Here is a 16,311-nt window from a genome sequence, read left to right on the forward strand (position 1 = left end):
TCAAGCTCGGCTCGAAAGTAAAACCCAAGAGCTCGAGTTTGGCTAGGCTCTGCTCCAGGTAATTTGAGAATAATTTTAAACGACCTAAAAGCTCAGCTAGAGCTCGCTTCGACAGCTTAAACGAGACAAAGCTCAGCTCAAGCTTGACTCGCAATGTTATTTGTTAAAATTGAACATGTTCAAATGAACAAAATTGCATACATAAAAGATAATATAAAATTTGTTTGGGCTCATTTAGGCTCGCTAGCCTAAATGCTATGTATGTAAAGCTCGAGCTCGGGCTCAATAACTAAACGAGACATATTTCAGGCTCAAGCTCTTTAAGGCTCGGTTTATTCAAGTTTTTTATTGATCCTATCCTGAGTAACTCTCAAGCCGCTATACCTCATTTACACCACTGAGTAAAAAAAATGATTTTGCATTAGGAAACACAGCCACCATCCCCCTCCACTCATTAAATATAGTTATAACACCCACCTATTGTTCATATTATAAGACTTAAACCTATACCACTTTGATAGAATAAACACCTGATGTCATTATATCGAGAGATCATCAACACCATTTTTTATTTTATGTTTAATTAACCGTTAAATCGAATATTGGGAAGAATTATAAAATGTTACTTTTGCTCAAAGTGACAAATTGTTGGCCAAATTTTTACTTATGAAAGTTTGTTGAAAGTTATGGGCCTCCGAAAAAGAATGTAAAGGCCCACTAGTTTTGAGTACCGGGATAACGGATACACGGGGCATTAATTTATATTGATCCACAACTACAAAAATTGGTTAGGGGTGTAAACAAACTCAGAGGCTCGAGAGCTACTCGTTATCGGCTTGGTTAAAAGTTTGAATGGGCCGAGCTTTAACAAGCCCGAGCCCGAGCTCGAGCCTGAAATAGAGCTCGTTTAGTTAATTTAATTGGTGACTGATTTTCCGTGTTATTTTTGTATAGACTACCTATAAAAGTAAACCTTAAACAATAAAATAATAATGGTAACCTTTTTTGGGTGGGACGATTAAGCCAAGCATAAATAGATGTAAAAACGTTGAAGCATAAAATTTATACCAAAACATAAAATAAAACGGAATTTCCATGCGTTATAGTAAAAATGTCGACAATATCCGAAATCTTATGTAAAAAAAGTGAAGCACGCTGCAGCGATACCGTTAAATTGAACAAAACTTAGACGTAAACACATGAACAACATACGCACGTTGTGGGGTGTTAACTCGCAGCTCAATCGAGTTTAAATTTATATAAATATTTAAATAAATCTACAAAGTATAGGGTCTTTTAGAATTAAAAGTAAACGATAGGGGTTATTTGATACTTATACCTTTACTCCAAGGGAAGATATTCAGTATTCACTTTTAGTAATATTTTAAGGGGTAAATTACAGTTTTCGTCCTTTATGTTTATCACGAATTGCAATGGATACCCTTTAACTTCGATAATTACAGTCATAATCCTTTATTTGTAAAATCATTACACACTACGTCCTTTAACAATAACTAAGTTTAAATTTTCAGTTAAGTTTGATCAGTTAAGGGTAGTTTAGTCATTTTACCAACTTATTTAAAGAAAAAATCAAAACATAATTTTAAAAACCTACTTCATCTCTTCCATTTCTAGTTTCTTCTTTCACCATCACCATCACCATCACCACCACCCAGTTCTCTCTCTCCCCTCTCCAACCAACCCAAATCACCGCCACCACCAAATCCGCCGCCATCACTGCTAAATCCCACCACCAAATCTCCAACCAACCCCCACGACCACCGGTTCCAGATCTGAACAACCCTTAGCCACCAAACCCATCTTATTATCATCATCCAAACCTAAATTGAACAACAATTTCAAAGCTTTCTTAACACAGCCGCCACTATCTCCTCTAAAAAATAAAAGCCAACACATTTCAGTTATCAATTTATTGAACAATGATAATAATAAAGATGGTTTCAGATGTTGGTCTAGCTCGAGGCGGTTTCTGGCGATATGGTTGATCGGAGGCCCTGGTTGAAGACGATTCACCGGTGGCGATAACCATCGTTTGGCTGGAATACTCGCCGGTAAACATCACCGGAAAGATAAAGATGTAGAGGGCAGTAAAACCCATTTACTTCAGCCGCTGCAACAAACATTTTGTTATCCTCATGGTGGTTTTAGTCCTCATCTGCAAATCTCTATCATTCCACTGTTTCCGTGCATTTAACCCATCTCCATTCCCTAAACTAACCAATTTAAATCATCTAAAACACCAAATTTTGATGAAGGTTCAGATCTGATGTTTAAGTGGGTTAGGGCAAATGCAGGTTGCGTTGAGCTGTAGTTGAAAAAAATGGTTTTTATTTGGGTGTAAAAAGACATAAATGCCCTCACATGATAATCGCGTGATATGACTTAATTGAGAATTTTAACTTGGTTAGTGTTAAAGGACGTAGGGTGTAATAAGTTTTATAAATAAAGGATTGTGACTGTAATTATCGAAGTTAAAGGGTATCCATTGCAATTCGAGATAAACATAAAGGACGAAAACTGTAATTTACCCTATTTTAAGAGAGGAAACATAAATATTTATACGCAATAGAGACTTGTATACATAGCTTTAAGACTTGTACATATAGATAGAAAAAAATTAAATAAAAAATAATGGATGCCTCATCACATCCACCTATTACTCAACAAAATTCATTAACCAGTCCATACACTAAAAAATGAATAGTAAAACTTCATCTCATAGCTTATTCGGTTTTGTCTACAAGTATACTAAAATCTGGAAACTAGGAAATATAGTTGATTGATAAACATATTAAAACTAACATTTCGTATACGCTATAAAACATTAGACAAAGTAACAAATGAGTTTATCCAACATGTGAAGTAAACTTTGGAAATGAAATGAACAAGACAAAAAGAAAAATCTTGTTCTTCCTTTCATTCTTTTTGACATATGCCCAAATTCATAAACATCATTTAGAGGATTCAAACAATGTTTAAAGAAAACGATGGAATGAACTTTTGTCAAGCATTTGGTTGGAAGAATGGGATAAAATTCTTTTGACTTTTTTGGTTTATAAACATGTCAGATATTTCGTGAGCCAAAATGGCCTTATTATAACCATACTACCTACCGGTACGACTAGTTATTGCGAAGGGTCAAAAGTAAACCGGTCATTTTAATATAATTATAGTGGAAAATTGTCATACTTGCTTCCACTTTTTATTCACAGGCGTTGAACTAAGGATGCATACGAGACAAGCCGAGCCCAAGATTGAGCTTGAGCTTGTTTGATTTGAGCTTTATTTTTAAACTCGAGCATGCCTTGTTGTTAGTTTCTCAGGCTTGAGCTCCGCTAATTTACTATCAATTGATTAATTTGTGTTAATTATTATGATTATTTTTTAATTAATGTAAATAACAATATATATAATAACAATATATACACACACATACATACGTGTGTGTATATAATAATAATTTAGTTATTTTATTATAATTTTATAAAAAAAACTTATTACTTGAAGAGGTATGGTCCCAATTCCTCGCCTACATGGCAATGACCACACCACTTTTTCATCCTACATGGCGGTTACATCAACAAGATAATCCAGAAGCTTCTGAAAGAAATCAAGGTGACACCAAAGATGCTCCATCCGACAAAAAGGACAACACGTGTCACTAGTCATCAAGCGCCATGTAGGCCTGCAACAAATCAAGGAGCAGACAGCCGACACCAATACGACGTCTCTAATATGAGCAAATGTAAGCGCGCCACGTGTACCACTACGCTGGCCATGACAGAGGAGACCAAGAGGATATTCCCCTTAGTCGGACAGCTGGCACAGCTGGCATAGCTGCTCCTCCCTCCTTCACCCTCCGGGCTATAAATAGGACCCTTCATCATTCAGGTTAAAGGAGCTTGCTCTATATTCTCACACACTCAACACACACTGTTTATTCTTCCTCAGAGCAGTACTTATTCTCACGCCGGAGTCTGGTTAAGAGGGAAACCCCCATATTCCCTCTTAACGAGACTAACGGTGTTGCTGTTTTGCAGGACCCAGGTCATTTTCGCGAGTTAGAAAGGAGATTGAACCCACAGGAGAAACAACCCCACAGTTTAACCTCTGTGTTATTCTGTGTTTCATCATTACTACTATATGTATATATAATTAAATATTAACTATATAAACAATAAATTCATTTACGCTCGTGAGCCTACTTGAGATCAATAAGTGAAACTCGGGCTCGTTTACTAAACAAACTTATTTTTAGGCTCGGGCTCGAGCTAGTCTAAGATGCGCTTGTTTTGAGCTTTTCCTGAGTTGATCTCGAATATCTCGGCTTGTTTATACCCCTAGGTTGAACGAATAAAACAATAGCCCTACCGATTCATATATCGCTCAACAACCAGTCTGATTTTCAGATCTTTGTATTTTACTTCTTAGGCACCTGATTATCCATACTACTTATCAATTATATATCATTACTTTAACTTAATTATTGTTTGATATATAATAGGGAGATTCAGATTATACATTAGTTGTGTTTTAAAGACCGGGATGGACCGGCCGACACACTTAACAACATTCATAATTTTCTACTTATTTGATATAAAACTGGGATTATTCAGCCATAGAGTGGTCAAAACTCAAAAACCTGCACGCTACTATTTAGGTTTATTAACTTTTTTAAATATGTATATTTATTGTAGTAAATTTCACATGTATATTAATTTAATTTCATTAAATTTCACATGTATATTAGCTTTGTTAGGAAGGACTTGGTCCTACAAAATTCAATACCTTTTAATTACTTACTTCTTTTTGAATAAAGACGATTTTATTATACCTTTTAATTACTTACTTCTTTCTGAAGAAAGACGATTCATGTTTAATGAAAGGAAAAATTACAAGTTCGGTCCTTTATTTTAATACCACTTATTAGGCGGTGTCCTTTAACTACGGAAATTACACCAGATGTCGGTCAATGAGCTAGTGGTGGAGTGGTAAGGGAGAGACCTTGTGTTCCAAGTGACCCAAGTTCAATTCCTACCCCTAGCATTTAGTTTCTGCGGCACCTGGTGATGATGGGAGACTAGGCGAGTAGGCGGCGATCGCTAGTTCGATCCTTGAACTGAGCGGGTTTTACCTCACCGCACTGTCGTGCCTTCGGGCGAGTGTTCACGGGCTTCGGCCCTAGGTGAGGGTTTTCCCCGGTTCGGAAGGCGAGTGTATCCCGATGTGGTGAATTTCACCAGTAGCCCATTTGGAGGATTCGTTGGCCGTTAAAAAAAAAATTACACCAGATGTCCTTTATGTTTTAACATTTATGCAAATGGTGTTCTTCACTACTAACCCAATTAATTTATAACGTTAACTCCACTCATGTGAGAGCATAATAGTTTTACCTCTAATTTATAACGTTAAATCCACTCATGTGAAACGGCAACGTTTTTGCTGGGTTCCGAGTTCGGATCCAAAGTAGTCGGCTATTGAATTATTGATTGGTTTTGTTGATCATAGAAAAGTTGCATGTTTACTATTATCTGATATCAACAATTTAGTCTATGAATTTACACTTGCAAGCAACTGTTAGGCTTGAGATTCTTCAAATTGTAATTTATTTTTGTCTACTGCTATTGATTTATTATGCAAATTCTTTTTTGAGTTAACTGCCATTTTCGTCCCTGTGGTTTGGTCACTTTGACCATTTCAGTCCATTTTTCAAAAATGCGCCATTTTCCTCCCCGACGTTCTGGAAAGGTGCCATTTCAGTCCAAAAATCATAACCCAGTTAAGTCGGTTTGTAAATAAGGACTGATTGTGTAAATTTGTTAATAAAAGGACCATTTAAGTAAAATGTATAAATATTTATATAACTATAAAATCTATATTATACAAAATATAAACACATTCAGTAACCTGTAACCACACCATCACCGCCACTCTTTCTCTTTCTACTCTCTCTCTCTCTCTCTCTAAACCACCACCACCACCACCATCACCTTCACCTTCACCTTCACCTCCACCGCCGCCGCCACATCAGACCCCACCCACATCCCCTTCCAACACCATCACCATCCACCAAAACCAAACCTGTTCTATCTCTACACTCTCCACCACCTGCATCACCAGTTCCCACCACCGCCACCACAGCCACTGCCACCACCACCACTCCGATCTGCCACCAACATCTCATACCACCATCTCCACCTCGTTCACCACTAACACACCACCACCACCACCACACCTGCCGCCTCCCTTTCTCCCCCTACTCTATATAAAAACACCATCACCACTAGCCCTGGCCGCCATCAACATCTCAGGCCACCGTCACCGCCTCGTTCACCACCGTCACCATCCAATCCATAACCACCGTCCCATCACATTACCCTTTGTCTCTCTACTCTCTCTCTCTCTCTCTCTAACTCCAGTAACAACAACATCTCAGACAACCATCACCAATTCACCACCCTCATTCACCACAGTCAACATCCCATCCATAACCACCATCGCCATCACCAAAACAGCCAAACAAACCTAACACCTAAAACATTTCATTTCACATAGACATTTCATCAAACACCTTACCAACATACTCACCGCCGCCGGAACCGGAGCTCCGGTGGTCACCACCGCCGCCGCCGGAACCACCACCATCAACGTCATCATCGTCATCATCTGTTATCATCATCATCGATCATCATCGACCTTCATCATCATCATCATCATCGCGATCTTCATCATCATCATCAGACCTTCATCATCAGACCTTCATCATCGACCTTCATCGTCATCATCGCGATCTTCATCATCATCATCAGACCTTCATCACCACTGCCGCCGCCTGCAACTCACCGGAAAAACGGCACCCCCACCGTCGCCGGTTCTCTCTCCCGCCTCCTTCTCTCCCTCTCTCTCGTCGTTATCTCTCTCTCTCTCCGACTTTCTCCCTCTCTCGTCTGATCTGTGAGATGTGGAGGGGTGTGTGGTTAGTTTGGTTCGTGGGGGTGTGGGGTGTCGGAAAGATGGTCGGATTTACTCCGGTCACCGGAGTAGAGAGGTAAAGGTGATGGTGGTGGTGATTGCAGAGCATAGAGAGAGAGAGTAGAGAGAGAGTGTGTGTGTGAACTGAACAGAGTGTGTGTATACATTATATATATATATATATATATTATATATATTTTATAATTATATTAATATTTATACATTTTACTTAAATGGTCCTTTATGTTACAAATTTACACAATCAGTCCTTATTTACAAACCGACTTAACTGGGTTATGATTTTTTGGACTGAAATGGCACCTTTCCAGAACGTCGGGGAGGAAAATGGCGCATTTTTGTAAAATGGACTGAAATGGCCAAAGTGACCAAACCACAGGGACGAAAATGGCAGTTAACTCTTCTTTTTTAGTTTTGTGAACAATTTTAAAATTAGCGATTCTTATTCATCTGGTCATGCTTAAAATGCACTTGCACGCTTGATCTTGTTGAGTGGTGTGTTTGAAGATGGAGTTGAAATGGAATAAATTACATTTTGTATCTTTTTATTGGGTGAAGAAAAAGGACGAAATTGCCCACAACTGCTTTGAACTAAACAAGAAAATATAACTGGGGTTAAGGCAAAATGACACAACCTGTAGAAATGTTAAAACATAAAGGACAACCAATGTAATTTCCATAGTTAAAGGACAACGCCTGCAAGTTCGTTAAAACATGAACGACGAAAAGTGCAAATTACTCGAAACAAGACTACAAGAGCAAGCCTAGCAAGATGCCCTGGCATATTATAAGCACAATACAGTACTGAAAATAGAAAATGAAAAATTAAAAGTTTTGTCCTTTATCTTGATACCCTTTTTCAGACGGTGTCATTTTCAACGAATTTTGAAAGGTTTTGCCCTTTAGACCATGCGTAATGGGGCGTTTTTTTTAAAAATTTTTGCCCGAAAACGCCCTATAACGCCCCACCCCCCATTACAGGGGGCGTTATCAGGCGTGATTTTCGAAAAAAAAAGGCTCCGGCGTTTTAAAAATAACGCTTAAAATTGTGGGGGCCACCATCTTTCGACCGTTGCTTCAAACGGTAACTTTCTTTATTTTTTTTTTATTTTAAATAATTCCCACTATATATATTTAACTCACATTCACACCATTTTTTATACAAAACTTCACAAACTCTCCCACTTTCTTCCAACTTTTATAAAAAAAACCCACTTTCTTCTTATTTTTATACAACCATGCATCCTTTCCGCCCTCCTTTTGGTGTCCCCGCTAGACCCGCAAACCCGACCACCTACAAGGCGATGCGTTGATCTTTGCGCAAATGCGTCGCCAAAAAATTAAAGAAAAATATGGACTCTAGATCATATTATTTTTTTATGTTTTTTTTTATTTTTTTCAGTTATTTTTCTGTTTTTTTTTTATTTTCAGCTTTTTTTTTTTTACTTTCGGTTTTTTCTTTAGTTTTTTTTTTCAAGTAATGTAATTTTTTTTTAAATTAATGAATGTTATTTTATGTTTTAAATTTAAAAAAAAATAATTGTGAAATGATTGTAAAATGATTGAATGGGGCATTATGGGGCATTATACCACTACACCACTTTTGCTATAATGCCCCCTTGCTGACTAGGACGCCACATGGCGCAAAACGCCCCATGGTGGGGGCATTATAGTGTTATACCACTACGCATGGTCTTACAGGGAAAACTGTTGCATGTCTTGTCCTTTAGCCCTAACCCAGTCATTTTTTTTGTTAAATCTGATCATGTGACTTGCATATAAGGCCCTTTTTGTAATTTCATCTGAAAGGATTAAATATGTAAATAACGCTCGGACACCTAATAAATATCTTTTCTCAAGTTTCTCCATCTTATGCCGACACTAAATTGATGTTTTCATCGGACACCTAGCGGCAACACCGTCTGCCACCTCCTCGATTAACGCCATCGTCTCGTCGTGGGACCAGCACGACAAAGGTAGGCGGCGTGTTGCGGTGGTGGGAGGGCGAGCGTGGGTTCAGATGATGGTGAATTTGAGCTATCCATGGTGGTTGTTATGGTGGTGGGGGTAGGGGGTATGATGAAAAAAAGGGATATGGTGGAATGATAAAGGTGAGGAGAGAGGCATGTGGCTAAATTGGGGATCTAGCGGTTAGGTGGTGGTGAGGGCTATTCAAGTGTGAATATCAGATGACAGTGTAATTTAAGAGTTAATTACGTGTTTCTCGTCCCTGTGTTTTGTCAAAAATCATTATTTCAGTCCATTAGTTTAAAACTTATCAAAACAGTCCATGTGGTTCCAATTTCGTAAATATTACAGTCTATCCTCACTAACGTCATCCATATATTCTATCATTTTATTTTATTTGAAATGACCATAATACCTCTATTATTAAAGTATAAATAAAAATAAATAGAGTTAGTTACGTTTTTCGTCCTTGTGGTTTGTTAAAATAACTATTATAGCCCATTAGTTCTAAAACTTGCTAAAACAATATCAATACTTTCACAACTTCCACTTTCAACTCACCAATAATGGCGATTAACAACTTCATCTCCACCCCTCAGGTTTTTCAGGTAGGCCTCAAGTTTTCCTACTAATGTCGATTGTGATAGAGAAAATTAGGTGGCCGAATCTGAAGAAACGAGGAGGGTGAAAAGTAAAGTGAAGGATACTGGTATTGTTTTGGCAATTTTTAGAACTAATGGATTGTAATGGTTATTTTTAACAAACCAAAAGGACGAAAAACGTAACTAACACTTTATTTATTTTAAATTTAATTTTAATAACAGAGGCATTATGGTCATTTCAAATAAACTAACAGAATAACTGGATGGCGTTAGTGTGGGTGGACTGTAATAGTTACGAAAGTGAAACCACAAGGACTGTTTTGGCAATTTTTAAACTAATGGACTGAAATAGTGATTTTTGACAAATCACAGAGATGAAAAACGTAATTAACTTTGTAATTTAATTTCAAGTGGGTTCAGATGATCATAGTGTAATTTCAAGTGTGAATATCAGATGCTATTCAAGTGCTCATATTTCCTCTGAGATTGTTTGAATTCACAGTATTTAATTTCAAGTGTGAATACCATATAAAGCATTTACGGTATTTCCTTTCTAAGTGTTCAATTTTGAGGGAAGTGGGTGGTTGTAGGATTTGGTGAAGGATGGGTGGTTGATGGTGGGTGGGTGTTTGGTTATGGTGTGAAGGCCGGCGGTGCAGGTGAATGGTTGTAGTGTTAGGGGCGGTGGTGGAGGTGGGTGGTGGTGGTGAATGGTCTATGAAATATTCCCTTTATTATTATTTAAAATGGTTGAGTATAAGTATTTACATATTTAGTCATTTAAGGTGAAATTACAAAAATGGCCTTACATGCAAGTCATATGATCGGATTTAACAAGAAAATTTGATTGAGTTAGAACTAAAGGATAAGACGTGCAACAATTTTTCCTATAAATGACAAAATCTGTCAAAATTCGTTAACAAAGATACCATCTGAAGAAATGCATTAAGATAAAAGACAAAACTCGTAGTTTTCTAATAGAAAACCATAGAATTACATATGTTGAAATTAAAGTCCTCCATTTCTTCCATTCCAAGTTCCAACTATGCATTTTTTTCCATTCCCATGATTTTTTTTTATTTTCAAAGGTTTTGCATAAGTCAACTTTCTTACCAATGCATTAATTCCTCTCATCTACGTAAAGCCCATTTTCGTCATTTCACTTCCTTCCCACCACATTTAAAAACCAACCTTCTAACATCTCATTGTAATCCTCATTTCCTTTTCTCTCCTCTTGAGTCGTAAGCGGGCTTGCTGGCTCTTTATATATAGATATATAGCGGTTTTCGTTTAAAAAGAACAGCCTTCCCTCTCATCCCTCTCTCTCACTTCACAACCATGTCGTTACCGAAGCCGGAAACCCCCGAAAAAACCTTCCCGCCGATCTCCAAATGCGAATTCTCCACCGTAAACCACCGCTCAATCGCGGCGGACCTCGACGGAACCCTACTAAACTCCACCTCCGCCTTCCCATACTACATGCTGGTCGCAATCGAAGCCGGGAGCCTCCTCCGGGGCCTCATTCTCCTCCTCTCATTTCCAATAATCGCAATCGCATACATCTTCGTCTCCGAAGCTCTGGCAATCAAAATGCTAATCTTCATCTCGTTCGCCGGTATCAAGGCGCGTGAGATCGAGCTGGCCTCACGCGCCGTGCTACCGCGGTTTTACGCTGCGGATGTGAGGAGTGATAGCTTTGAGGTGTTTGATAGGTGTCAAAGGAAGGTTGTGGTGACGGCGAACCCGACGGTGATGGTGGAGGCGTTTGTGAAGGAGTATTTGGGGGCGGATAAGGTGATCGGGACGGAGATTGAGATCGATGCGAAGACGAAGAAGGCGACTGGTTTTGTGAAGGAGCCTGGTGTGTTGGTTGGGAGGTTGAAGAGGGTGGCGGTGGTTAAGGAGTTTGGTGGTGAGTTGCCGGATATTGGAATCGGTGACCGGAAATCGGATCATGATTTTATGTCTGTGTGTAAGGTCAGTTTGGTTATTGTTTAAACAAGCCCAGAGGCTCGAGAGCTACTCGTGATCAGCTCGGTTAATAGCTCGAATGATCTAAGTCTTAACGAGCCCGAGCTCGAACCTGAAATAGAGCTCGCGAGCCTAAATGAGCCCAAACAAAATTTTAGTTTTTTTTATATATAATATAATAATAATGATGATAACATTGGCGAGCCGAGCTTTTAGCTCGTTTGAGGTTGTTCTCAAAATAGCTCGAGCCAAGTCCAGTCGAGCTCGAGCTTTGGGTTTTACTCGCGAGCCAATCTCAAGATTAATCGGGTTCGGTCCGGCTTGTTTACACCCCTATTATGAGTGTTGTGTATTTATTCTAGAAAATGAAGGTAAGAAAAATTGTAGTTAATTAAGTTAAAATGAAATCTGGATTTGATTAGAGGTACATGGAATTAGTCATGCTTTTTTTAAGTGATTTTGTTATTTATTTTGAACAACCAACAAAATTAATCACGAGTATTTTTGGGGCACTCATTTGACCCTAACTCATCTTGACCCTAACCCATTCTAATTTTTTTTTTCTAAATACCCATTCTGAACCAAACCCATCCTAACCCAAACTCATGTTAACCCATGACCCAAACCCACCTAACCTACCTACTTTGCCAGACCTAATATTTACGTGTGAAAAACTACTTTGAGAAAAAAGTCTCTTTGCCAATGAGCTTGTGGTGGAGTGGTAAGGGAGAGACTTGTGTTTCTAAGAGACTCAAGTTCAATTCCTGCTTCTCCCCATTAGTTTTCAACGGCACCTGGTGATGATGGGAGACTAGGCGAGTAGGTGGCGATCGCTAGTTCGATCCTTGAACTGAATGGGTTTTACCTCACCGCACTGTCGTGCCTTTGGGCGAGTGTTCACGGGCTTCTGCCCTAGGTGAGGGTTTCCCCAAGTTCGGAGACGGGTGTATCCCGATGTGGTGAATTTCGACAGTAGCCCATTTGGAGGATTCGTTGGCCGTTCAAAAAAAAGAAAAAAAGTCTCTTTATAAGTGAATTTGCATTAAATGTCAGTTTAAGTGGGTTTTCTCATTTATTGTATCTACACATATCAATTATGTCCTGATCGGGTTTTTACAGCTAGAGTCTTATACTCGATTGTAAAATCGTGTGTCATTCTTATTAGATACATATTACTCCTTACCTAATTGGTTTACGGGTTTCTCGTGGGAATTTGGTATACCCTTTTATGATATCATGTCTCGGTTGGTTTTTTTCTATCATTCTTGTTGTAGTGACGTGTTTACCACATAAGTTGTTCGGATAAAATAGGTTAATAATAATTGTGTTTAATAAAAAAGAAGTCACATCTTATCTAGTAATTTAAAATATTGTTTTTTAAGTTGTAAACGAATCTACAAGACACGAAATTGTCTATAGTAGTAGTATATATGCCCAATTGTCCATTATGCTTAATACCACAAGATTTAAACTCTAGTTATTTTTGTTTTCTTCTGTAATACCTTTTACGTCATAATAAATTATTAAAAACAAATTTTAATAAATAGATTAAAAAAAAAGATAAATTTCTTGGAAAAAAAAACAAGATTTTGTAAGATTTAAACTCTAGTTATTTTTGTTTTCTTCTGTAATACATTTTACGTCATAATAAATTATTAAAAACAAATTTTAATAAATAGATTAAAAAAAAGATAAATTTCTTGGAAAAAAAAAACAAGATTTTGTCTGAAATCTGTATTTTCGGTGCATATTTATGGGTTATCCGAAACACATTAATTTGTTTAGTCCAGTAGTTGGTGAACAAAAACAGCTGGTACACTGGTAAATTAATGGGCCCACATACATATTTAAGCTGTAATCCACTAAAATTAAAGTCTGCCTTTAACAGGGTTGCTTTATGACATTGGTAGATGGTAGTTGGCCCAAATTTAAGGTTGAAAGAGACACTTGATGAGTTGATCCGATACTTATCAAGATTCGCTGGACGATAGCGATAAGCTACCTATACGCTATGTAGTGTTAACGATGCTATTTCATGTTTAACGATACATTAGAATAAAATTTCAGAAATATTTTACATGTAGGCAAAAGATCAAATACAAATAATCTTAACATACTAAACATACAAATTGAAGGAAAACCCAAAAAGACAAGGTGGCATTTTTGTAATTACCACCAACTATCAAAGTTACAACCAAAAATACCTAAAAAAACACAAATTTTTTTTTTTAACATTTTTTTATTAAAAAACCGCTACATTTCGTTAGCAAAAAAAAAAAAAAAAAATTAAAAATTTTTTTTTTGGCTGCTACTAAAAGTAGCGATTTTTTAATAAAAAATGTTAAAAAAATAAAATAAAATAATTTGTGTGTTTTTTTTTTATTTTTTTAGATTTTTTTAGGTTTTTTTGGGGGGTTTAGTTTTTAGCATTTTAGCTTGGGTTGTTGGGGGGGGGGGGTTAGGTTTTTTTTGGGGGGGGGGGGGGGGTGGGGGGGGTAGGTTTTTTTTGGGGGGGGGGGGTTAGGTTTTTTTTGGGGGTGGGGGGAGTGGTTAGGTTTTTTTAGGTATATCTGTAGAGTAACTTTGATAGTTATTGATAATTACAAAAATGTCACCTTGTCTTTTTGAGTTTTCCTTCAATTTGTATGTTTAGTATGTTAAGATTATTTGTACAAGAACTTTACCCTTTACATGTATACTTTGAAAATTCATGTAAATATAGAAGAAATACGCTTCATTTTTCATTCCTAAAATAAAAAATCGAGAAATACGTTTCCTTTTTCATTCCTAAAATAAAAAACCCTAAATACGTCTCTATTTTCAATCTCTACCCGCTATTTATCAGAAAAAACCCTAATTCACTATTTCCATGCTATTTAAGCGCTAAATATCATTTAGCGGAAACTCATACTTCGCTACGCTATTCGCTATAGTGAGCGCTATGCTCGCTGTTAATAACTGTGGTTGATGCTGACTTATGTTATCCACATATCTAATGTCCTTTTTTGTTGCTTATGTACAGGAGGGCTACATGGTGCACAAAGACAAGTCAGCCACCATTGTATCGCCGGACCGCCTAAAAACCCGCCTGATCTTCCACGACGGCCGCCTAGTCCAACGCCCAACGCCACTAAACGCTCTGATCACCTACATCTGGCTGCCATTTGGATTCGTTCTTTCTCTTATCCGAGTGTACTTTAATCTCCCGCTACCAGAACGTATAGTTAGATACACCTATGGCATGCTTGGGATCAAGCTCGTGATTCGTGGCAACCCACCTCCACCACCGTCACCTGGGACCCCTGGAAACCTCTATGTGTGCAACCACCGAACTGCCCTAGACCCAATCGTTATCGCCATTGCACTTGGCCGGAAACCATTTTGCGTGACATACAGTGTAAGCAAACTATCGAGATTCCTATCACCGATCCCCGCCATTGCCCTAACCCGGGACCGTGAAGCCGATGCTTCTCGGATCAAAGAACTGCTTCAAAAAGGCGATCTAGTGGTCTGCCCGGAAGGAACCACTTGCCGTGAACCGTTCTTGTTACGGTTCAGTGCATTGTTTGCTGAACTAAGCGATAGAATAGTCCCGGTTGCCGTGAACGTAAAACAGAACATGTTTCATGGGACAACGGTTCGTGGAGTCAAATTCTGGGACGCGTATTTCTATTTTATGAACCCGAGACCGACATATGAAGTGACGTTTTTGGAACGATTGCCGGAGGAAATGACGGTTAAAGGAGGTGATCGGTCGGCTATTGAGGTAGCGAACCATGTTCAGAAGGTTTTGGGTGCGGTGTTGGGGTTCGAGTGCACCAATTTGACAAGGAAAGATAAGTATCAGTTGCTTGGAGGGAACGATGGGAAGGTAGAGTCGATGTATGGCAAGAAGTGAATATTGTGAAATGTTTATTCGTGTTAAATTACTATTATTCTACATGTAATGATATAAGAATGAGTTAATTATTGTTTTCGTCCCTGTAGTTTGTCAAAAATCACTATTTCAGTCCATTAGTTTAAAAATTGCGATTTCAGTCCCTGTGGTTTCACTTTCGTAACCATTTCAGTCCACCTCCGTTAACCCCATCCATTTATTCTGTTAAGTACACATGAATTGACCATAATGCCCTTATTAATAAAAAACAAAAAGATGTCTAAATGAGTTAATTACTGTTTCCGTCCCTGTGGTTTGTCAAGAATCACTATTTCAGTCCCTGTGGTTTCACTTTCGTAACCATTTCAGTCCAGTCTCCTAACACCGTGTATTTTACCGTTAAGTTTTTAATGAAAGACCTAAATTACCCTTGTGTTAATTAAATTGGATTGTAGGGGGGTTCGACCCACTATGGCTTCAGTAGAAGTAGAAGTAGAAGTCTGGCATTATTTTTACATATATTGTTCCAAAAGGCTGCTATTGCATATAAATACATGGTGTTAGGAGACTGGACTGAGATGGTTACGAAAGTGAAACCACAGGGACTGAAATAGTGATTTTTGACAAACCACGGGGACGGAAACAGTAATTAACTCATTTAGATATCTTTTTGTTTTTTATTAATAAGGGCATTATGGTCAATTCACGTGTCCTTAACAGAATAAATGGATGGGGTTAACGGAGGTGGACTGAAATGGTTACGAAAGTGAAACCACAGGGACTGAAATCGCAATTTTTAAACTATTGGACTGAAATAGTGATTTTTGACAAACCACAGGGACGAAAACAGTAATTAACTCTATAAGAATATTAAAGTAATGA

At 38.0% G+C, this 16,311-nt stretch overlaps 1 protein-coding gene across 2 annotated transcripts; it reads left to right on the plus strand.

The window, feature by feature from the left end:
* Nucleotides 1-10,786: 10,786 nt before the first annotated feature.
* Nucleotides 10,787-15,578, plus strand: LOC110900391 (probable glycerol-3-phosphate acyltransferase 8). Of its 2 annotated transcripts, XM_035981770.1 has the most exons (3): nt 10,787-11,191; nt 11,231-11,558; nt 14,575-15,578. In XM_035981770.1, exons 1-3 carry the CDS (start codon nt 10,920-10,922, stop codon nt 15,448-15,450), a joined length of 1,476 nt encoding a protein of 491 aa, XP_035837663.1. In that variant the 5' UTR covers nt 10,787-10,919; the 3' UTR covers nt 15,451-15,578. The 2 variants fall into 2 exon arrangements, with proteins under 2 accessions (XP_035837663.1, XP_022002972.1); XM_022147280.2 differs by having other exon boundaries at nt 10,787-11,558.
* Nucleotides 15,579-16,311: the final 733 nt, after the last annotated feature.

This window comes from Helianthus annuus, chromosome 13 (assembly GCF_002127325.2).
Source record: "Helianthus annuus cultivar XRQ/B chromosome 13, HanXRQr2.0-SUNRISE, whole genome shotgun sequence".
Taxonomy (NCBI): Eukaryota; Viridiplantae; Streptophyta; class Magnoliopsida; order Asterales; family Asteraceae; genus Helianthus; species Helianthus annuus.